The sequence below is a fragment of the Electrona antarctica genome (genome assembly GCF_951216825.1).
Source record: "Electrona antarctica genome assembly, chromosome: 2".
Taxonomy (NCBI): Eukaryota; Metazoa; Chordata; class Actinopteri; order Myctophiformes; family Myctophidae; genus Electrona; species Electrona antarctica.
This window is the reverse complement of record NC_136807.1, coordinates 20,432,135-20,457,539: the sequence shown is the minus strand read 5'-3', so window position 1 is coordinate 20,457,539 and position 25,405 is coordinate 20,432,135. Positions and strand designations below refer to the sequence as shown.

The 25,405-nt window shown below is 40.1% G+C and overlaps 3 protein-coding genes across 3 annotated transcripts in view; 1 reads left to right on the top strand and 2 right to left on the bottom strand.

Moving 5' to 3' along the window:
• Positions 1-25,405, top strand: part of LOC306932420 (trypsin) — a gene marked incomplete at its 3' end in the record, with an annotated part of 44,046 nt that overhangs the window by 4,387 nt on the left and 14,254 nt on the right. The window lies entirely within an intron of this gene.
• Positions 1,529-11,086, bottom strand: LOC306942903 (trypsin-3-like; the record flags this gene model as incomplete). Its single annotated transcript, XM_079529073.1, has 5 exons — positions 1,529-1,678; positions 4,124-4,381; positions 5,629-5,767; positions 7,761-7,923; positions 11,035-11,086. 5 exons carry the CDS (start codon positions 11,084-11,086, stop codon positions 1,529-1,531), a joined length of 762 nt encoding a protein of 253 aa, XP_079385199.1.
• On the bottom strand, positions 15,246-19,118 carry LOC306942894 (trypsin-like; the record flags this gene model as incomplete). The annotated part of the gene is made up of 5 exons (XM_079529062.1): positions 15,246-15,398; positions 16,057-16,314; positions 16,557-16,695; positions 17,448-17,522; positions 18,910-19,118. 5 exons carry the CDS (start codon positions 19,116-19,118, stop codon positions 15,246-15,248), a joined length of 834 nt encoding a protein of 277 aa, XP_079385188.1.

Below are 25,405 nucleotides of genomic sequence, written 5' to 3'. Positions count from 1 at the left end.
GTTTTTTTTAGGAGACACAATTGCTGTTTTTTTGGACCTGCCCCACAGCTGGGCCACACGTGGTCTAGAGGGAGGCCCACAAGTTCTTTAGGGTAAGTGTAGCGTGTGTAATGAGTTTTAGAGAGATGCTGCTGTTTTAAGCTGTATAAGAAGTGTGCTCAGTGGCTCATTATGCTCTGCTGTCATTGTGGTAGATGTGGTTGACGGTTGTAAGCATACAAATAATCCAAAACCCAAACATTAAAAAAACAGACAGATTTATTGTTGCTGAATGAACATCAGATTTTTTGCTCATTATGCTCTGCTGTCATTGTGGTAGACATGGTTGTAAGCATACAAATAAACCAAAACCCAAACGTAAAAAAACAGATTTATTGTTGCTGAAAATTGAGCATCTGATATTTTGCTCATTATGCTCTGCTTGCGGTAAAAATGGTAAGCATGTAGCTTACAACAAAATCTAAACCCAAACATAAAAATCACGCCTATGTGAAAACGGAGTGGTGCAACTATACTTTTATGTGATAGTTACTGTACTGTACTGTACTGTACTTTGATTTTTTTGTAGTTGAAGTGTTTGCAAAATGTTAAATCATTTTGAATTGTACTCTGTACTGTACTCTACTGGTACTCGTACTGTACTACTCGTACTGAACTCCTCGTACTGAACTGTATTACTTGTACTACTTGTACTGTACTATACTACACGTAATGTACTGCAGGGGTCTGCAATCTTTTTCTCATGAAGTTCCATGTTTTCATTTTCGTGATAGTGCCATATATAACCATCATTTTATGACACCGTGACCACATCAAAATGTAATATTGCCAACTGATTTTGATTGTCCATAGGATACACATAACAACCTTAGAAATATTTTCTTTCACATCAGGATGTAATGCTCATTCTAATCAAAGCAATAACCCTCCAATCTCTCAGAATCCCTCCCCAGTCATGATTTAGGAGTTTGAATGAACGTACGATATGTGCAGGATGTAATGTAGATGTGAGTCGACTTAATTTGACTAAACATTTTTGGATTATTTAATGTTAAAAGCCTACCCCTGATGTACTGTACTGTGCTGTACTTTGTATTCTACTACTTGTACTGTACTACTTGTACTGTACTTTACTGTATGTTACTTTACTACTGTACGGTATGATATTGGTTTGTGTCATTTGTTTAAACGTTGTTGCCATGTTATGGGATTATTTTGCTTTGTGCACAATAGCATAATTTCAGTGTTCTGTTTTATGGATTAGTTATGGTACCTGTAGGGTGAAAGTGTATTTATATGCTAGGGATAAACCTACATGGGTTTTTCATGACCATTTCCGATTAGTAGTGATCAAAGAGACAGCCGACATTTATAGCCGATTAAAAAACATTAATTTATTTATTTTATTTTTTTAATTGTCAAAATGTACAGTAACACAAAACTGCGTTCTTTAAATGTATTTAAGAATATTTATCAATTCGGAAAAAAACAAATCCAGAATGCATTGCACACAGGTGTTTTGTCAAGGTCAGTGTTGGTTGATTGTCCTTTTGATCCAGCTGACATAGTTCCTCACTCTGGTGTACACTTCAGGAAAGTTTGGGCTGCCACATCTGATGCCCCATGAGACAATGCCCTCAAATTTCCCATTGCAGACAAGTGGACCACCTGAGTCACCCTGCAGAAAACAAGAGAAATGATACCTGATGAACAAAGAGGTTTTTCCTTTTGTGAGATATGTAAACACACCCTAAAGTACTGTTCTCGCTACTCCAATGTCAAATGGCACTGATCATTTGAGGGCAAATTCCTTATTATTGTTCTCCATGACACTGATGGGATATTGTTTCAACACATTTAAAGATGTGCGTGCGACCACAAGACTTCATACTGGGCCATAAATAAAGTACTGCTGTGTGTGCTACTGTACTGTATGCCCGGATTGACAGCAGAAAGAAAGCCTGCATCACGTGTTTCCCTGAATTGTTTCCTATCTCTTTGATCAACCTTTTTCTTTGTTTTGTCAGAGCAGAATAGTAGATGTTTCAATTGTCCATTTATTTTCACTCCTAACCACAGCTAAACCATTGTCAAAACATTCTATGACATGACTCCATCAATCCTATTGCTGTTAACCAAATCATATCCAAGATTACCCTCATGCCCCTTTTCCACCAAATTAACTTTGGTTCTAGAACTGGTTAAGTTCTTCATTTGGTTTACTAGTCCTTACCAGTTCTATATGAACAACACATAATGTGGGTAATGCGATGTAATAGATCACATTATTGATTGGGAGAGAATTGTGAACGGATGATTATTGTGGGAAGTTGGGATGGGAACAAAAGTAATATCATTATTAGGCTAGTGGTCTGCGATGCATTCCCTGTGGGGCTGGGGTCTGTGTATGCCTGGGACTTACATAAATACGTCTGTGTGTGTCTGGCGCACACACACACACACACACACACGTCCCAGAGTTGGTTTTGACATGGCAGCAGCGCCCTGTACAGTGTGTGCACACTGCACAGTACAGACAACAGTGACATGCGTGGCGGGTGTTTATGCAAGGCTGTCGGGATTTGGAATTACGCGCGTGCCGTCATTGGAAGACACAGACCCGTCACCTGTGTGTTGCTGATAGACAGATAATCGATCCGATTTTATCCTGCTGTTCATTACAGCGCAATCGGTGCAGTAGCGTATTGTAACATTGTCCTTGGCTTTGACTACTTCAGACAGGACATCTGTAATCTGTATTATTAGTCCTATTATTTCCATTTAAAAGGTTAAAAAATAAACCAGTAACAATATAAGACTATCCTACTGAACACGAGTCCGCACACCAATTTTCTGCTCCCATAATAGGCTACATATCTTTTACTTCATCAGTAATATTTCGGGCCGACCAGGCCCTTCTTCAGTCCTGGTCTTTTTATTCTTGCATTATCACAGTTTTTTTCCCCCCAACCCAATAGGTTTTAGATGTGTGTGTCTTTTTCTTTTTGAGTTGTGCAGCCACTCCAAGGACCAGTTATGTCTGTCTGTCTGTGGTACCAACAGGTGACAAAGTGGCGCTGTTGAGCTTCACACTGTGCACAGGTGCATGATGGGAAGCTGAGTTTTAGCAGCCATGTGATGCTATTGAGCTGGAACAGCAGTCTAATTCTAAAATGGGGTGTGACGGAGCGGTGCGGTGCAGAGCCATAAGCCAAATTCCAATACCGCAACTTTCACACTCGCTCACTCCCCTCGTGTCCTCCACTCGCTCCTCGGCTCCGCCCCCAGCGAGGAGGAGAGGAGGAGGAGAGGATTCGATGTGAGGACAGAGTGGTGGAGTGGATTTGCCTCTAGAATCGGAATGTACTACGCTGTCATTTCAAAGCGATGGCACATTCCGCGATCACTTATGACGTGTATCAATTCAATTAAATTCAAAGGGCTTTATTGGCATGGGAAAACATACGTTTACATTGCCAAAGCAAAAGTGGTGGAACAATATAGTGTCACACAGCTGGATCACTGGAACTCTGAACCCAGAGCCGTACAGGGTATTGGAATTTGGCTATAGACATAGAGTAAGACAGAGTTACAACATTGAGGGTGCAGAAAACAGCCCGGTCATGTGGTTCATGTAACTCGTTTGTCATTGTAAAGCTTATAGACTCCAATGCATTCCATAAACTTCGGGTTCAGGCCTTTGTCACTATTCGCCAATAGAAGTCTATGTAGAAGAGCCGCCATTGTACTGGCCCCATGAAGTGGACGGAGTTGTCGTAACTCTGTCTTAATCTATGGCTCTGGTGCAGTGGAAGCATAGCTAACAACCCGTCGAGCCCTCCCCAGCATGCATTGCACAGCGTGACTGGCGTGTCACATGTGAGGAGCAGGGGGGCTAGAGGACAGACGGATAGACAGAGATTTGCTGGGTTATAGGTAGATATCACATCTGCATCTTCCGACTTGAATAGTGACACAGCCACTTTGGTTCCCACTTCAGGGCAAGAACTATTTTTTGGTTCAAGTTACAAGCCAACTTTTAGGGATCTGAACCAGTTAATTTTATTAGGCGGGAAAAAATAAAGGAACCGGTTCAAAAGAGGCCTCAGTGGACTTTCCTTACCTGGCAGGTGTCCTTGCCACCATATGGAGATCCAGCACACAACATGTTGTCAGTGACCCTGTCCCAGTAGTAATATGTACACCAGCGGATGACCTGTACGTCCACAGCACGTAGAGCAGGGGAGAGGTAGTCAGTGTAGACATGCGTTACACCCCAGCCACTCACTGTGCAAGACGTGTCGTACTGTAATCGGGTGGTGTTCGGATCGGGCAGCTCGATAGGCTGGACAAAGTTATTGAGTTGCGCTGGTTCACTTAACTGCAACACAAACCAAGACAGAGGGCAAACTAATGAGGTGCTAATAGAGCAACCGAGTGATCAAACTAAAGGTATCAAGGGTATGCGTATGTGTGTAAGGCATTATGGATTGTTTGCTGGTGGAAATAATACCTGAAAGCCACACTTGAAGCATACACTTGAAATAAATTAGAAAATTACACTTATAAAAGTTAAGTCACCCACCCATTAGAATAAGCGTATAGTTATTTATTATATTCATATAATTGGTCGTCACTAATGTTGGTCGTCACTAATGTAATGATACAATGCCACAATGTCTGTGTCTCATGGGCGGGCTGTGGGCAGTTCAGAAACCCGTCCACCAGTGACATCGTCGATGGGGAATCCAAGCTAATAGAAACTGCAGGCTTTCTAAAAAGAAAAGTTGCAATACAATAATGCAAGCCATCGTTCTCACGATAAAAATCTAAATATATATCTAACTATAAATGCACCAATTCTCTGTACGTCTGTAATCCACGTAACTCGAGAACCGTTCGCCCCACCGACTTCAAATTTGACACACGCGTTCCACACCCCAACAGGGAGTGCAGTGCCCGCCCGGTGTCGAATTGGTTGGACCCACGGTTGTCCAGAACCGCCACAAAAGGCCTCCACCGGGCCACAAAAGGCCTTGCCCGGGCCAGACTCCATATTTGGGCATGCCTGACAAAGAACTGTAACTTCTGACATCATTCTGACATCTGCATAGACTCCATATTTGGGCATGCCTGACAAAGAACTCCATATATGGACATAAAAGGGACACAGACATAATATCTGGGTGGGGCATCCATTTCCAACTTGCATTGTTCCAAGTAGGCCCGTGCCAATTATGTGAAGATAAGTGGTGAAGTGGTCCTTTAAGCATGAAATAGTTCATGTCAAATGTAATTAAGTAGGTATCAAAATCAAACGTAAATCAGCCAGCCTTTTCTCGCTCTCTGAAGTTAATAGTATATCGTACCACCTTGCAGATTCAGAAAATGGCCACTTGCCTCCTTGGGAGAATTTGAGAATGCTGAAATGTAATTGACTTGAATTCCAATTAGTACAAATTAAATATTGTCTTTACAATAGTGGAGCAAGGCACAAATAAACGTGTACAACGAGTAAAACCAGATTCCCAGAACCAGTACTTAAGTATTGCAGTTTTACTTAAGTACTTAGTGATGATAATGATTGTCGCTATAGATGTACTTCAAATATAGTTCAGTGATGCGTACCTTCATGAGCATGATGTCGTTATCAAAGTTGAAGTACTTGAATCCATGCATAAATATCTTGGAGACCCTGGAGACCTGCTCATAGCCCTCTTCCACAGCAAGGTTGTGTTCACTCAACACCACCCTCAGCACAGAGGTCCTGAGGACCAAAATGGATACAGTCCAATCAGGTTTCTATAATGTGGTGATCCGGCATTGGTTGAGTCTTTCAGGTCACTATAAAGGAGATGGTCAAATAATGTATTAACTGATTCTAGGTACAATAAACTTTGTGCATAACCGTAATCCCAGGTTTCCAGAATCTGGCTTTGCTGTAGTTTTGCTTGATTGGCTTGGCAGTGTTTGAAGTAGAAACGCATTACACCTCTGCACCATCCAGAAGCCAAGCTATATTTAATATACAATCTGCTTTTAATATTATCCAACAAGCACTAGCGGGTCTTAAACCTTCCCTAAATCTAGGCAAGACAAAGTATATTTTGTTTTTAAACAAAACAAAAGTGGAAACAAATTGAGCGGGTCTCATCGTACAAGTACCTAGGGATCTGACTAGATGAGGATTTTTCTTTTAAAGCATACAGCAAATTTAACAAAGAAAATCAAACCTAAAATTGGCTTCTTCTACCGTAATACATCATGTTTTTCTAATGAAAATAGAGGTTAATTCAAACATTGATGCCAATATTTGATTGTTATATTTTATGCATGCCATTGACAGCATTTTAAAACCTTTGGATGCACTCTATCATAGTGCACTTTGCTTTATTACAGGAGCAAGTTTCAGAACTCATCACTGCACACTAATGGGGGTCCCTGGCATTATCTCTTCAAAATGTCGTAATTAGTGTCAATTTGGGGGTCCTTGACATGAAACTGCGGGCTACAGTAGCCTACAATACAAGGTCTGCTAAAAGAAATCACACCCGTGTGAAGTGAGGGGCGCTAATATATTAAACTCAACTAAATGTTGATTAGGTGATGTAATGGTGATGTCAAACAAATGGTGCAAACACAAACATTAAACGACATTAACAATAAAGATGACGTAAATGACACATTATGACGTAAACTTTCCCTTCATTGGGATGAAACCAAGCCTATCTGCATGTTTCCATTTCATTAGGGTCCTCATGTAGTCAATTAAAAAAACAAAAACAAAAAATAACATTATTGACAGACAAATATACAATACTACTTTGCAAAAACATCATATAAACAAGTAGGAAACCAATAACAGTACATTCATAACAAACTCGGGGGACAGGGGTGGGCAGCTCCCTCTGGTGTTTGTTTGTGGACTATTGATGTTTTTGAAGTTAACAAACTAACACAGATGACAGTGCTGCTGTCATTAAACAAGCATATGAAACCTAGGAAAAGGTTTAATCTGCAACACAATTATACAAAACGTTCGTTCCTATATGCCACTAAAATGTGGAACACCCTACCAACTGGGAGGGCCCATCCCTGAGCAAGTTTCACCCCTTATATTTTGAGTTATCTTGTGTGCAATTGGAAATGATGACACACACACACACACACACACACACACACACACACACACACACACACACACACACACACACACACACACAGAATCAGTTCTCTGTAATCACAGTGCTAAATTATTACTTCATAGTCTACTGTTTATGATGCCCTGGACCATAGATATATATAAACTCTAGATGGCTCAAGGCGGAGTTTCTGACGTCGTTCACCCGGCAGCCATCTTACTTCGGGGCTACAGTACAGTATGTTCAATGGCAGCTCAAACAGAAACAGTCATAACTCACTCAAATCTTGACGGATTTACAAACGGGTTGGTTTATTCCAAACGTTGTCAACGTGGCTATGATTCAGGACGCTTATCTGCTTATTTTTTATAGTATAAAAGCATATAAGTATGCGGACGTCTCTGACGTTTATAACAAACCAAACCGTTTGAAAATCGGTTGAAAATTGAGCAAGTTATGGTCATTTAAGAGTACATGCCCCATAGACACAATGTTATGTGGCCCGAGGTAAGATGGCCGCCACGTAACGACGTCGCTCTCCATTGGCCAACAGCGCGGGTGAGCTATCTAGAGTTTATATATATCTATGCCCTGGACCATGTTATAATTAGTACTCACGGCCTCCAGCATTGGGCAGCAGACACCACCCACTGGCTGTCGATCAAGGTCCCTCCACAGTAATGTGTCCACACGCCTTTTTGCTCATACTGCAGAGAAGCCTGATATCCAATTGAGTATGGTCTAACCTCCTGACCACCAATGATCCTTTTTGCAAGTGTCTCTGTGGGCAATAAGGTCAGAATAATAATTTTAATACATGTTTCACATGAGCTCTATTGATTTTTGTGAATTTCCAAGGAAATTTGTCTTTGGTCTACATGAGAATATCTAACATAACTGTTACATAAATTATGTAATACTTCTCAATGTTTCCCGTCTGATTTAAAATGTATGTACCCGACCACAGTCACAGCCTATGTCAAGTCTCAGGTCAGGTAATATTGGTAAATATTTGACCCAGTCTGTGAAATGTGTAACATTTTGTAAAACAAACAAAATGCAAAGGAATCTGAAAATGTGTGGCATATCCTTTAACCTATTTATTTTCCTGTAACTGATAGTTAAATCCATATAATTTCATAAAACCCAGTAAGCATTATGGAATCAATATCAGTTTCTAAGTACAACCAGGAAGCTTACCTGTTACAGAGAGAGACAAAAGTAGCAGCAATGAATACCTTACTGTCCGACCCATTTTTCATTCCACCCTGTAACAAACAGACAATACAGTATAGGCATGTAGCAGCTGGTACAGGTATAGATTTACGACATGACAAAATAATGCATTGCTTTGCGTTAGATTATCACCAACAACCTGATAGCCCATCATCAAATTACCCATCCTAGATTTCTCAGCAACACCGCAAAACGTTCAATCTGATAGATGACATATTCCTCTTCATATTTGCTAGTAGTTAGTTTAACACCACTAATCAAGTGGTCCCACAGCACAACCTATACTTTGTAAATATTACTACCTATATTCCAGCACATGTATGCAGCAATCTTCAGGGCATCTCCAACTGAACCAGACCAAAACCCCATCAAGTTCCTTATATAGTGTAACAGCATCCTTGCCTACTTTTGTTAAACTATCTTTTATCCCATAAATGACATCCCACAATGAACAATGGTGACCTAGTATATGACAAAGAGCGGACGTAGAACACGCACATCAACAGGCTGGGTGCTGGGCTAAAGAAACTTCAGTAGGTATTGGATGGAGCCCGCACACCATGGGTATAAGAAAGACGTTCTTTATTGAAAATTCTGACAACGTTTCGATCTATTTGATCTTGACCATGACCTGATGAAGATCAAATAGATCGAAACGTTGTCAGAATTTTCAATAAAGAACGTCTTTCTTATACCCATGGTGTGCGGGCTCCATCCAATACCTAGTATATGACAAAGCCATGGTGTCAGACACCTGTCTATTTCTAATCTTTTTTTGTTCTAGTCGTGTCTTTGGATATATTGTTTGACTATCGGTAGCTGTAAACTGGACACCTCCACAGTAATCATGCCCATGATATGAGCAGAACATCATAGGCTACTATATATATATATATATATAACTTTATTGTTGTAATGGAATGTTCTGGAATCAAAAGAAATGCTGTTATTATTAAACAAGAGTAGGAATTTAGCGGCCCCATATTGGGGTATGGTTGTGTGGCACAGTAGACTGTAAGAGGAGAGCAGGAGTGGCATTCTGGGGCAGTAGGCATTGTTTAGCAATACACACACACACACACACACACACACACACACACACACACACACACACACACACACACACACACACAGAATGAAGTCTTGGTGAAAGTTCAATGAGGATATTTTCTATCATGTTCATCTGATACACCTACATTGCACTGCCAAGCCGACCAATATGGCCAAATATGGAGAGTTCTCATTTCTGTAGCATATTTTGGCTTAAGCAATTTTATTATAGGATATTTATCAGAGAAGATATAATGGTAGTGACATGAAATGACGGAGATGGAGTATAAAAGAGTATTGACTATTGAGTATGTACGGTATATGAACAGTGAGATAGTTGAGGTTGAATATTTCTGCTCCGCTCTTAAACGACTTTATTAATGGATTGGCTGTATTCCAGTCATCATGAATAAATGTGTACGTCTTCCCTAATAAGTGCATCTCCCTTTGCCTGATGAAGGCAGTTCTTCATTTCATTGTCTTGAATCAAAGACAAAGATTTGATTGATTTTGGGTTTGTTTGTGCTGTCAGGAAAGTGTGCTGAGGGAGTGAGGTGGTACATTTGGCCACTCATTTTGAATGGCTTTTAAAGGTTTCTTGACATTCATTTTCAATTTATTTTTCGTTCTTCTTTTACGTTGTATGACCTCAATTACACCCACACAAGTTACCTGAACTTTGATCATTCAGTGGATTTTCTGTCGTCTGGAGTTTTCTCTGGGGTTTGGAAGCCTTTTGAGCTGCAATGAAAACAGGCAAACAGGCCTCAACAGTGACATCTGCTGGCAAATCCCATTGACATATATGGGATTTGTGGAGTCTTACATCACAATCCACAGGAAACTCAGAGCAGAAAACCGCAGACCACAGAAAATCTACTGAATGTTAAAAGTTCAGTTTTTTGGGGGTGCAATTGAGCTAAAAACCCCTAAAAAGAATAAGAAATTACAAAAACTTTTTTTTTAATGTCACAATCCCTTTAATGGAGTATCCATGGAATGGATTCATAGAACGTCTTCATACAAGGCGCTTTACAATGATTGTGCAAATGTGCATTTCATTCACCCATGCACACACATTCATACACTGATGGTGTGGTGGAAGAAACAATGCAAGGCACGACCTGCTCACAGTGTCTTGCTCAAGGACACTTCGACACTAACTCCGAGGGAGCCCGGGATCGAGCTGGGAACCTTCCGGTTTCCTATAGACCGATTCAGAAACGGGTCTCATGGTCGCAGGCAACGTATTTCCTGTAGGCGGAGACGACATATCTGCGGTTTAAACTCGCACCTCTTCTACTACAGTGAATGGAAAAGTGACTGATGTTAGTCTGCCTCAAACGTTATTCTTTTACCAGAGCCATATAGTAATGGTTGAGTCAAGCAGTGAAAGGTCCTGAAAGATACATAACGTCAGTCTTACCCAATACCCAATCTTTCTGTTTTATGAACACAATGCTTCAGTACTTGCTTTTAATCGCTATATTTTAAAGTTTTTATTTATTTATTATTATTTAGTGGAGGAGCATAGGCATATTTCGTGCAATTTATAAAGCACCACATTTTGCACAGATGTAGCCCAGGGCATGCTCGAATGATTTACCTAGGGCGCCCAAACTGGTGACCTTCGGGGTCACCACAGTGGCCAAATCCATACCGCCACCATTAATTCTTTCTATGCCAACTATGAGAATACCTGTACTTTCCTAGCTTATATAGTGCCTACCCTTTTTGACTTACTTATATTACATTAGTGCAAGTGAAAAAAAATATATAACAACTAAAAATAAAAATAAGAAAAAATAAAATAGAATACACTTTTTCTTTACAACAGGCAAGCAAAGAAATACAATTGGTAGAATCATATGGAGATGGAAATTATGCATTATAAGAGGTTTATGATGATGTTTTATATTTTTTCTACTATATTACCTTTAAACATTTTCTTGAATTTATAGATTGAATTGCAATTTTTGTGGTCATTATCACAACTATTCCATATTTCTGCTGCCATTAATGTTTAATTTTAGTTCTTGCTTTTTTTATTTCAAACATCAGTACACCCCTCAGCTCGTAATGGTTTACTTTCGATTGGAACAGCTTCTAAATGCAGTCAGGGAGCAATTTATGTTGTGCTTTGAACGCCAATAAAGCTGTTTTCTGGGTTACTATATCGTTGAATTTTTGTGTATTATATTTAATAAAGAGTTTATTGGTAGGTTCATAATAGTCAGATCTGGCCCGGTTGCTAGGCAACGCCTTGCATAACTCCAGCACCAGGAAACGTGTGCACGCATCCCATAAGTAAGTAGCCTTGCCGAGCCATGAGGACCATAGGGCAGGAGCCTATCTCCTGTTTCTGTAGCGTGAGGCAGCTTGTACACCCCCTGGACATGACGCTAGTATGTCGCAGGGACTTACCCTCAATCCAACTCTTGATGCTGAGTGTCAAGCAGGGAGGCACCGGGTCCCATTTTTAGTCTTTGGTATGACCCGGCCGGGGATTGAACCCCGACCTCCCAGTCTCAGGGCGGACAGCTCACAGTCATTCGTCAAAGGACTTCTGACCTTTAGATCTCTCAATTATATGATTGTATGAATTATATGATCCACTCCTCCTCTATTCATTTGTACAGAAGTGTCTGGACCCTGCTATTATGGTTGGCTGACCCCTTCAGCCAATCAGTGTAACAAAACAGTGACGTCTTTATTGCTTTTATGGCTTGGCCCCGTCTTATTGCTGCTTATGCCTACTGTGCTGCTGTGACACCTGACTTTCCCTCAGGATCAATAAAGATCTATCCATCGATCATACAGTGTACTGTATAAGACATGCAGGACTGTTCATTGGAATTACATCACTGATAAATTAGGATGGTAAGTCAAGTGGTGAAGTGGTATTACTGAAATTCACAATGCAATTGCAAAGTGTTATGACCAAAAATACAGCTGATTTAAACTTGCATACAGTCATGAAAAAAGAACCACATTTATTTCAGTTTATATATTTTACAACTGACTTACAACCATCAATACAAACAAACAAACCAAACAAACTCCAAGGAATTCTTTACACACTTAAACATCCCCAGTCTGGGTACCCATCGGCAAAACAAGGGAAAAACAGCACCAACCAGCAGTTTGGACGTCTGTCTTGAGAGACTAAAACATCCTGTGCATGTAAAAAAGAATTTCAGTGAGATTGAGCTAAAGGTTTTGTTTCCCTGTGTGTTCAGTTTGGGACCCATGTATTTCCAGGATAACGGAGAGATAACCCTCGCAAAAAGGTTTTTATTTTGAGAGCTAGATGCCCCACAATATGAATACATTTGTATATTATTTATAATTATAATGTAACTGTTGTATAATCGCAATATTACACCAACTGTGGCTTTATCGTGAGGGCACATGCATGCTCAAGATGTATCTCTGAAGACTGTACACCTACCAGATATGGGTTATATGGCCTCCTGTCCATGGGACGCTCCAGACGAGAGGAATGGCGTGTTCTCTTTAAAATTGTGCAAGGCATTGGTCTCACTTCAGGGGAAGCTCAGCACTTTGGGGTGTTCCATGGTTGTACAGTTACAGTATATGCCTTTCTGGCATATACAACCTGCATGTTTGGCCACCGGATAGGGGCCACCCTGTGACCTTAGGCCAAAGGATTTGACTACTATGCAGGGAGACAAAGCCACCTGAACAAGGGACCATATGCAAAGAGATGGGACTGCTGGAAAAGGGACTGGCATTGAGGGTTATGCAAGTAATCTCTGTACGTACGTAATTGTATGTCTTTAATCCACATATCTCAAAAACGATCTGGCTGGTCGACGTCAAACTCGGCATGCGTGTCCTTGCCTACCCGAGGGAATGCCGTATACCCGCCGTTGAGTCGGTCAGATAGGTTGTCCAGAACCACCAGAAAAGGTTCTGGCCATGGCCTAAATGAGCCAATTGATTGCCTTGGCAACCCCAGCCTAAGCTTGATTTGGCAAATTCCCCAAACCTGTCGAATTCCCCATACCTACCATTTGATTACTTATTCAGTCCACGTTCCACAGTCGGTTGCACTCTTCAGACATTCTCAACACATTCTCAACAAACATTTACCACTGACTGCACAAGGATTTTACAGAACCGCAGATACCCTGATATGGTCATAATAGTCTAGTAGCCAGCCCATAGAGCACCATTGTGAACCCGGACATGTACACCAAGGTTTTATGTTAGAAATGTTTAGTATGGGTCCCCAGCATGTAGAAACTGCCGGATGCTAACTTGCATATGTTGAGCAATTTTCATAATTGGCATAATATGTGACCATACCATTAACAACAACAAATGTTCAAAATGTCATCATGCTTTATGTAGCATGTGACATGTCAAACTAGGGGGTTTTCATGATGCTGAATCCATTCCAAGCATTAGTTTTGCAAAAAAACACTCATTGGGCTAAAAAGTGGGCATGGCCGTTTTGAATATTTTGCCTTCTATAGGTTGTTAATGGTATGGTCACATATTATGCCAATTGTGAAAATTGCTCAACATATGCAAGTTAGCATCCGGCAGTTTCTACATGCTGGGGACCCATACTAAACATTTCTAACATAAAACGTTGGTGTACTCAACATGTCCGGGTTAACTTTTTGGCTACTAGGCTTATAAACTGATAACTTCAGTGATCTCCATATATGGGCATAAAAGGATCAAGGACATTGTTCCGAGAAGGCCAAAAGGCACCAGTCTAGTATCAGTAATTAGGTGTGTGACTGAATTATAACACAAACGTATACTGTGTTTATGACTACATTGTATGTCCACTTCTTCCCCACTCAACTTAGATTGCTATACTGTTGGACAATATACACAGTGACATGGAAGTTAAATAGACAGAATGGTTACATAACCACTTTTCTATGAATGAAGATCAGCATGATAATTGTAGTCACTTGGTTGACCTACTGTATACAATGGCCTGTGGACCTTCATATATAGAAAAAAAGGTTACCTACTGTATGTAACCATTAAATGGTTACAAATCTTTAAAAAAAAAAAAAATGTTTTAAAGCAGTGGCTCATTCTCCTCTGCTGTTGTGGCAGATTGTGGTATACAGCGGAGCCAAAACAAAAACAAACATTGTTGATGAATGCTTACATTTATTTAATAAAGAAAATCACAAAAACAAAGAATCAAAATATTATTCTACATCTCTCAGTTATGACTTTGACCAGTGACCTTTCTAACCCATCTCTTGAATCTTCAGGGCAGCCTACTGATGATCATTTCCTCTAATTTCCCGAAAATCGCAAGTTATCTTGCTAATAACAATTAAACACACACACAGACAGGACCAATTACAAATAATTACAATTATGAAATTTCCCTTTCATTCATTGCTGTAGGCAAGTAAAATACAAAAAAGAAATAAAATCAATACGGGCAGTTCGTTATGAATATTAACATATTGCCTGAATCCAGTGATAACACCACTGGTTCTTTATAGGTGTGCTCAGCAGGAAGCCATCAACTATTTTAAATAACATAAAGTAACATTGAAAGACAACCTAGTTCTGTTCTGAATCATCATAATCTATCACATCTCTCTGCTGTCGGGCAGAAACCACCTAACTCCCAAATGTTCATTTTTCAGGAAATGAAAAAACATCCAGCTCAAGTGGTTAATATCGTGAAATTTACACAATTATTGACACAAAGAAACTGAACACATTAGCCAAACAAATGTGTTTTCAAATAAAGAATTAAATCCAGGATCCATTCTCTCACTATACCATCTGGGTGGAGCGGACTCTTTAGTAGTCGTTGCTGATCAGCCATCTGATCCAGCTGACGTAATTCCTTACTTTGGTGTACACGCCTGGGTAGTATGGGCTGCCACAACTGATGCCCCATGAGACAATGCCCTCAAATCTTCCATTGCAGACAAGTGGACCACCTGAGTCACCCTGTAGAATACCAAGAGATAAGAGACCTGATGAACAAAGAGGTCCTCCCTTTTGTGAACAAACACACCCTAAAACTACTCAGTGTAATTTCGAGAATAAATAAAACTTAAATGAATGAAGCAGTGGTTCCTAAAGATTTTAGCTCAGGGACCCAAATTAGTGAAAATAGAATATCTACATGCTCACAACATGGCACAAAGTGACGTGTTGTGAGCTTGTAGATCAGCTATTTTCATTACTTTAGTACTTCTTAAATTTATGGATTTTTTTTTCTTTTTCTTTGATTTCTTCTTGAAATTACTGGAAAAAAAAATTGTTTTTAATTAATGGACATTTTTAATTTTTGCTTTTTTGGGAATGTTTTTTGAAGTAATAATTAAAAACAAATTTAGGAAACAAAAAAAATAAAGGGACACATAAAAATGTGTCCATGACCCACAAATGGGTCCCGACCCAGTGTTTGGGAATCGGTACCTTAAGTATTGTTCTAGCTACTCCAATGTGTTTTGCTTCTCATTCAAAATATACATTACATGCATACACTGTACATACTCGAATTGAACCCTTGTCTTTGTTGGTTTTAGGGAACAATAGGAGCTGTTATACATTCTAAGACAGGATTTCATCAATAATGCTGTTAAAGAAATTGTTTCTGTACCTGGCAGGAGTCTTTGCCTCCATATGAGGAACCAGCACACAACATGTTTTCAGTGATCCTGCCCCAGTAGAAGTATTTGCACCAGGGCATGATTTGTACGTCCACAGCACGTAGAGAGGCAGAGAGGTAGTAACTGTAGACATGCGTAACACCCCAGCCACTCACTACGCAAGAGGTGCCTGCCTTTAACGTGGGGGTGCTTTCATCAGGCAGCAAGGCTGGCTGGACGTTGATATTCAACCGTGCTGGTTCACTTAACTGAAACACACCAAAACAAAGAGGGCTCACCAATGAAATGCGAAATGAATCTGACTTGTGTGTGTGTGTGTGTGTGTGTGTGTGTGTGTGTGTGTGTGTGTGTGTGTGTGTGTGTGTGTGTGTGTGTGTGTGTGTGTGTGTGTGTGTGTGTGTGTGTGTGTGTGTGTGTGTGTGTGTGTGTGTGTGTGTGTGTGGTGTCTTAATAGCACTGCTGGATCTAATTCAGATATAGTCACACTTACCTTTAGCAGCATGATGTCATTATTGAAGGTTTTGTACGCATAGCCGTGCATATGTAGCTTGGAGACATTGTAGATCTGCTCATAGCCTTCGTCCTCCCTGAGGCTGTGCTCACTTAATACCACCCTCAACAGAGAGACCCTGAGGACGAAACGAGATTAAACATTGGTTGAGCCTTTCATGTCACCATAAATCACACGATCAAAGCGTCATATGTTTACCAATTCTACGCTAGTAGGCCATGCACGCAAAGCACTATAAATATAACTTTAACCTGGCAAGTTTGGTAACAAGTACATTTGGTAACATTTTAATAATCTTAGACATTTTAAAACACAAATGTAAAATCAGAAAATGAACCCATCAACTACAGATATGGATGCACTGCAGCTTGCCGCAGTATTTTGAGCATGTCCTCAGACACACAAAGCAATTGCTGGTTGATGGTGCAACCAGCGTTTGTGGTGCCCCCGGTTTTGGAGAATGCTTGTAAACAAAGTGTTGAGAACATTAGCTATGTCTACTTTGTGATAAGATAATATATTAGTCTAACTATATGTCTACAGTCATAACAATATCGTAAGTGTCCTGTTTTTTGGGAAATAGGCCCCGCCCACACATCCTTGAAAGCAGTTACAGGCAAATTGTATAAATAGAATATTTATATCGTATATATATATATATATATATCGTATATAGAGAAACTGCCACTATAGTCTCTTTAAGAGGGGAGGGTTGATCAGTTCTGTGGGCTTTATTGATTCCAGGATGTGAGATGGGTTCCAACACCTCTGCCACCCTAGCCCTCAATATAGGAGTCCCTCAGGGCTGCATTATGAGCCCTAGTAAGTAGAGTGTTCAGTTATTGGCCTCTTTACATCTAATTGGGAAACTTGATCCTGTAGTTGTGGACACCCAGGAGACTACTGTACTGGTGGGTGGTGACATCCACACCTTGCTTCATAGCTCTAAAAAAAAAAAAAAGAGCCGTTGATACTCTTTCAGGAAATAGAGCTAAAACATAAATGAATATAGGAAGTTTAGGAACTCTATTTTTAGGAGTAGGATTTCAACGTGGCTGAAATAAATGGAAGAATGTCAGGGTTAAGGGTTGATGACATTATGGTTGGTTATGTTGCGGGCCGGGTTTCATTACATTATTTAAAAAATTCAAATAGAACAACATAGCCGCAATTCACGATGTTTGAGAGTAGTGTTGCTTAGTAAGTTGTTTATCGCTTTTATAATACAATGTTGTTCCCAGGAGCTAGGGAGCTAGTGAGCTACTGTTGCTCTTTGCCTCCTTTGGAGTTGCACACCAGGGAGTTGGTATAACAACATACAGTAAATAGATGATCAACACTATCCCCTGTGCATCTATCGTTGCCCAAGCGTATGCAACTGTGGACAGACGTACAGTATCAGACTAGCCCTTGCCTAGTGGCTCAGTCCCTAAGCCACTACGCAATGGCTGATGAGCCTGCCCAAAGCTTAAAGGGATAGTTCAGATTTTTTTTTAACTTAAGCTGTATGAAATACTTGCCATTAATATAGTGGTTGCAACTGTATTAATTGATTGCCCGAGTCCCGTGGTGGGAGTTCTGCTCTGGTTTTGGTGAAATATTAAGTAGTTCCGGTCATTTTGTGGGGTGCACAGGGGGCCACGCAGTAAAAGTAAATTAATCCACAAAACTAACGTCATTTGTATTGTTGACCTATTTCTAAAATATTAGTGCGACATTCGTTCATTTTTACCCCTCTATCACACAGAACTATGTTTTGTGTCCATATCACTGCACCCAATACTACATCCAGCAAATCTAACCTTGTCCTGGGCGTCTCTGGAGTGTGCAGTCCCTTCCTATTACTAGAGAAGTTTTTCTTTGACCTGCATTTTATATCTTGCTTACCAGCACCTCCCCACTTGTATGTGCACAAGAAGGTGTGTGTGCACAAGAAGGTGTGTGTGTGTGTGTGTGTGTGTGTGTGTGTGTGTGTGTGTGTGTGTGTGTGTGTGTGTGTGTGTGTGTGTGTGTGTGTGTGTGTGTGTGTGTGTGTGTGTGTGTGTGTGTGTGTGTGTGTGTGTGTGTGTGTGTGTGTGTGTGTCACTATTAATGATATTATATGATCATCGGATGCTCCATCTGCATTTATGCTAACAGCCCATAGGCATTAGTGTGGGATATACCCACTTACTATTTTGTTACTCTTCATTTATATTACAAGTTATAACTTCTATAATAATTTACATATAAATGACATCCTCTCACTTTCTTTTCCTCTCTCAAACATACAAATCCAGTCCAGATCACTGGTCTGTAATAACATTGCTAGTAGTAATAAGTTAGTACTCACGGCCTCCAGCAGTGGGCAGCAGTCACCACCCACTGGCTGTGGATCAAGGTCCCTCCACAGTAATGTCTCCACACACCTTTCCTTATATACTGCAGAGAAGCCTGATATCCAATGGAGTATGGGATAACCTCCTCTCCACCGATGATCCTGTCTCCTGGTGAATTACACAGTGTCTCTGTGGGCCATGAGGACAGAATACAGTAAGGCATTTGGATACATGTTTCACATGAGATCTGCTGAGTTAAGTTTCTGTTCATTTAAGGGAAAAGATAGTCTTTGGTTTTTGGTGGACATCAGGAAAAAGCTAAAAAAAAATAAAAAATAACAGCTGCATTAATGGTGTAATCATTTTAAATCTTTGCCATCACACTGTGAATGTGTGAGGCATGTTCTACCTGACCACAATCATATTAAAACACATTCCCTCCCGGGATTGTGAGGCCAGTGAAATGCGAAAAATAAGCAAAGAACCACATCCGCCCGACCCGGAATTGATTGCCCTCCATAGCTGTAGTCTAGACTCGCTCCAAGTTGTGGACTAACGCCCGGATGATAAATATTCTTAGTGCGATTAATGTTTAATGTTTTATTAGTCTCTAAAGATGGTACTTTATCCCATTTTGAGCACAAAAACCACTAAGAACTGCGCGTGTGTGCGTCTGCAGTGCACCGACGGTCGGGATGTAGGCTGTTTCATCATGTGAGTACTATATGATTTTTAAAGCTGGATTAATGCTCTTTAATAAAATCTCGTAATCTCGTGATTGGAATATATGGATCAAATAGCTATCCACAAAATATCTCGAGGTTGGCATGGAACAAGTTAACTCAACCATTGTGCAACTTTTATTTGTGCTTTTATTCCCATGTAGGTCACTGTCAAATGTCCCTCAGGTTGGGAAATGCCAACCTCCTGGACATCCCCAAGTCTCACTCCAAGCTCACATCAAAGCTATGTCGCCACGTTTAAAACCACACTCAAAACACACCTTCCTAATCATAATCCCTTTCTTAGTAGTTAATAGTTTTTAACCTTTTAACTTTTTTCCCCCCTTATTAAAGTTGTTTTTATTCTGTTTCTGTAAACATATCATCTGACATTCTGCACAACACAATGGAGCTGGTCGGTAGAAACGTGCCTGAGTCACTTTGTCAGAGATTAATAAAGGTTTTTAAACCAGTAAAATGTCTCAGGTGATAATTGAGTGGAAAATAGGCTGTAAAACAACCAAAAGTGACACATCTAAAAAGAAGAAGAAAAAACAACAACTACTAGGTTGGCAAAAAAGCTGTAACAATTTAAGAATAAAAAGGGTCCAGTTACCACAGTAACAAAAAGTTACCACATTATGTCAACTTTTACACTTGGAGCATCAATCGGTGTGCAGTCTCTTTTCATTCTTTCAGGTGATAATTGATTCATGAAAACAATTTTAACCATCTTTAAAATGTATTTGTTAATAATAATTGACCAATCCAAATCAAAATGCAAAGCAATTATGAAATCAATACATTGAGCACAACCAAGAAGTTTACCTGTTAAAAAGAGAGAGAGTGGCAAAAGTAGCAACGACCTTACTATGTGACCCATGTTTCAGTCCACCTGTAACATAATAGTCATGAATTATAGTCGGCATAGATTTACAACACGATGGCAATCTTACATATATTTGACATTGTGTCTTGTTAACTGACTTTGTTCCTTACTCCTTCCTTATTTTTTAAACTGTAAAGCATTGGGAGCTTGTACATAATATAATTAGTTTCACGCATTACAGTATACCTGTAAACTTGTCATGTGATGATAATCTGTATCACAATCAACTTTATTGTCACATCGCATTTGTTTTTGTGCAAGCTCCATCTTTTTTTTTTCCCAGGAAAGGGTAAGGGGGTGGGGGGTCAAAGAGAAAAATAAATTGAACAGCAAAGAGAAACATAGGATAGGCCTTGGCATGTTGAGGAAAGTTGAAGGCCTAATATCCTAAAATCTACACGTATGACTATCAATGGACAGATGGATATCAGTTCCTATTTGCTAGTTGTTATATAATATATATAATACAGCTAATCAAGTAAAATAATGTCCTACAAACACAAACTACGCAGCCTATCTGGCTTTAGAAATGGCAATATCATAATCGCTAAATCATATTTAGGAGTCAAGCAATTCACAAAGTCAGAGATACAATGGTAGAGTTATAATGATACAATTGTAAAGATTTACACATATAATCCAACAAATGCATGCACCAACCTTCAAGATATGTCCAACTGGACTACCAAAATCCTCCATGTTCCTTATATACTGTAACTGTATCCTTGCCTACTGTACTTTTGTTAAATTATCTTTTTATCTCGTTACGAGTTGGGAACATCCCACAAACGAACAATGATGCTGACCTAGTATGTGACAAAGCCACGGTGTCCACTGTACTGTATTATAATCCTTTCTTCTTTTTTTTTGTCTTATCTTTGGATATATTGTTGGCTGAAGGTAGCTGGAAACTAAACACCTCCAAAGTCATCATACCCAAAATATGAGCAGAATAAGAGTTCAGCTGTACTACTGTTTATTGTTATAATGGAATTGTTTTGAATGAAATTGGTATATGAGCAATTACAAAAAGTGCTGTGATTATAAAAAGTAGAGAAAGTAAGGCTTGCATTGGGTGCAGTACTGACCTCAAACCCTAACCTAACCATAACCGCAAGCACGGAGCAGCGCATGTTTGCCAACCGTTCGCCAACCTTAATCTGGTCGCCAACCTTAACGCATGTTCGACAACCTTAATCTGGTCGGCAACCTTAACGCATGTTCGGCAACCTTAACGCATGTTCGACACCCTTAATCTGGTCGCCAACCTTAACGCATGTTCGACAACCTTAATCTGGTCGCCAACCTTAACGCATGTTCGACAACCTTAATCTGGTCGCCAACCTTAACGCATGTTCGACAACCTTAATCTGGTCGCCAACCTTAACGCATGTTCGACAACCTTAATACGGTCGCCAACCTTAACGCATGTTCGACAACCTTAATCTGGTCACCAACCTTAACGCATGTTCGACAACCTTAATACGGTCGTTTTCCGCATGTCGGACCAATGACTGGTCGGAAAAGCGTACGGACCCCTTTGCACTTCATGTTTTGTATTGCAGGACAGAAGGGTGCATAGCATGAAATTAACACAAAACATTTTGTTGCTTTTTGTTGCTTGGACTTGTATATGTTAAATCTTCTTGATTTTTGTCTGCATTTAAGAAGTTAATTATCCAACATAGACATTTTCCCAGAAGTTGCTCTTTGGCAGGGAGCATAATGGAGCTGCACATGCAGTACTGTTGCATCACTTTCACAGCCTGTGCAGACTGTTATTTAGTTTAAGATCATTGTGATATGTCCAAGGAAAGAACAAGAGAATATATATATATATATATATATATATATATATATATATATATATATATATATATATATATATATATAAGATCATAACTTCAACACAGCTCTCTGAAATAGCCTACTATAAACTGTGACCCAATTCACACCATGTCTATTAAAGTTCTATAAATTCTACCATTATTTCTATTTTAATACTTTGATTTTCTGATAATTCAAGTCAACGTCAACCTCTGCCTCTGCCCGGGCTCTCTACAGGGCCCCTGCCCAGTGTCCATATATGGAGCTGGCCTGTTCTGACATCATTCTGATGTCTGCATAGACTCCATATTTGGGCATGCCTGACACAGAACTCTATATTTAGGAATAAAGCGACACAGGGAGACAGATACAGAAATCTCCATATATGGGCATAAAAGGGACACAGACAGATAGGTGGAACAGGTACTCTGACACGGGTACAACAGGACACAGTCTATCTATCTATAAATGCTCCATGTCTCTGTGTGTGTATGTCTGTAATCCACGTAACTCGAAAACAGTTTGCCTCACCGACTTCAAATTTGACACACACGACATACCATCACAGGGAGTGCAGTGCCCGGCCTTGAGTCGGTGGGATACACCGTTGTCCAGAACCAGTACAAAAGCCTCTGCGCAGGCTCTGGACAGGGCCCAAATTAGCCAATTGATCACACCACCTGTATAGATCTCCATATATGGAGCTGACCTGTTCTGACATCACAATGTTGTTCTGACATCTGCATATACTCCATATTTGGGCATAAAAGGGACACAGACATAATAACTGGGTGGCAGCGGTGGCCGAACGGTTTGCGGAGCGGTCTTGATACCGGAAGGTCGCCAGTTCGTATCCCCGGACCGGCACGTTAAAATTACCACCGCTGAAGTGCCCTTGAGCAAGGCATTGAACCACTACCATGAAATGTTCTATGAGCAGGGCCTGGCTGTAAACAAGTATCTGATGCTTAGTCCAGTTACCCTGGGTAAATATAGTAACTTTGCTTTGCTTTGGGGCATGTATTTCCAACTTGCATCATTCCAAGTAGGTCAGTGCCCAATGGGCACCACTCTAGTACGTATACAATCATAATGCCAGTGGTAGACTATAATCAGGGTTCTCAACCTGTGGGTCGACTATGACTGACATGGTGAAAGGACTCAGCGACTGGAGCAGCCTGACCAAGAGAAATTCTAAAGCCTCCTGCTTGCTCCGTCTCGACTCTTGTGGCGAGAAATGAGTGCTCCCTTGTCAATCTGATTGATTTTCCAATCATACAGTATGTATATGTGTGTGTACACACGCACAAATTTTTGCACAATGTGAGGTTATTGTTATTTCATTTACACAATAACACACAATTTACACACTTGACACTGCACAAAATATGACTACCGGTATGAATATTTCGTTAGTATAGTCTGGCGTAGCAGTATGCCACACAAACAGTACCTCCACCCAGGCCTATAGCTTCCGCCACAGTAACAATGAGTGGAACACAAACCTGAATCCCAGTCACATCATCATTACCTAACAGCAGTTGACACTTCAAACGGCATTGGACGAACTACACAAACTATCACATACATAGCCTGTAACTACATTATAACTTGGATAAATATGGTGGAGAGGAAGAGCTATGTTACCCCACTCCCTTCACTCCCTTAACTGAGTCCATTCTTTTTGGGTCTATTTACAAACTGAAGAAGTCTCCTGGGTTTAAAATAGTGTTAGGGGACTTTGAGCCAAGGAATCCATTACTTACCTGGGGTGTATTTTGGATAACAAGCTTGCAGGTGAAAATATGGTACAAAAAGTTGGGTAACCCTTCATTTTACGGTACGGTAATTACCAGGTAACTACCAGGTAATTACCTGGTAATAATAGGTAAGTACCTGGTATTACCTGGTAACAATTATAATTATTTACCCATTAATTACCTGGTAATTACATGGTAATTTCCAGATACATTACTCAGTAATTACTATGTAATCACCAAGTATTACCCAGTATGTATAACTATTTACTGTATAATCTCCTGGTAATTATATGGAACTTACCATGGTAAATGACACACTGGTTGCCAGGTAATTACCAAGTATGTTCCTGACAATTACCAGGTATTTATACGTTTTTACTATGTAATTACCAGCTAACTACCCGGTATTTATAAGTATTTACTCTGCCACCAGGCACGATACCCTGGTTGCAGGTACTATAGGTATGTAGGTACTATAGGTATACCAAGTATTTTCAACAACTACCAGGTATTTACTCTGCTACCAGGCAAGTTACCCAGTAGGTACTAGGTCATTACCAAGTATTTTCCTGACAACTACCAGGTAATAACATGGTAACTGTATTCACTGTGTTTACATGGGTACTACCCATGAAACACGTGGGTAGTAGCCTACCAGGAAATTACCAGTTGTTACTAGGTAATTTCCTGACAACTACCAAGTAATTATCTGATAGGTACCCAGTAAGGAAGGAGGAACTGTACTGTAAAAGGAAGTGTGCTCTATTTCCATGATATTACCATGTACCTACCTGGCAATTGTAGATTATAATCACATAAGGCTTTTTTTGCTATTTGTCACCGGGTGGTGGTGTAATAATAACGTGCTATCCAGGGGGAGAAGCAGACTTATGGACACGTGTTGGAGTGGAGAGGATGCACACCAACGACACTGATCATTTTGTGTTAGTCGTTATCACTCCCTGATATAATTTCACACCCATGGGTAAACACAAGATTATTGGGTAATAATCTACTAAATACTGTGTAAATACCTGGTAATTTTACAATTATGGGGAAAGAACATGGTAATGCCATGGAAACAAACCACGCTTCCTTTCACAGTACAGTTCCAACTTTCTTACACGGTAACAGGTTTTACCTGTTAATTTACACAGTAAATACTTGGTAATTAACAGTTATTGCCAAAATACACCCTGATGGGTAATGGGGAGGATTATAATCTACAATTACCAGGTAGGTACATGGTAATATCATGGAAATAGAGCGCACTTCCTTTCACAGTACAGTTCCTCCTTTCTTACTGGATACC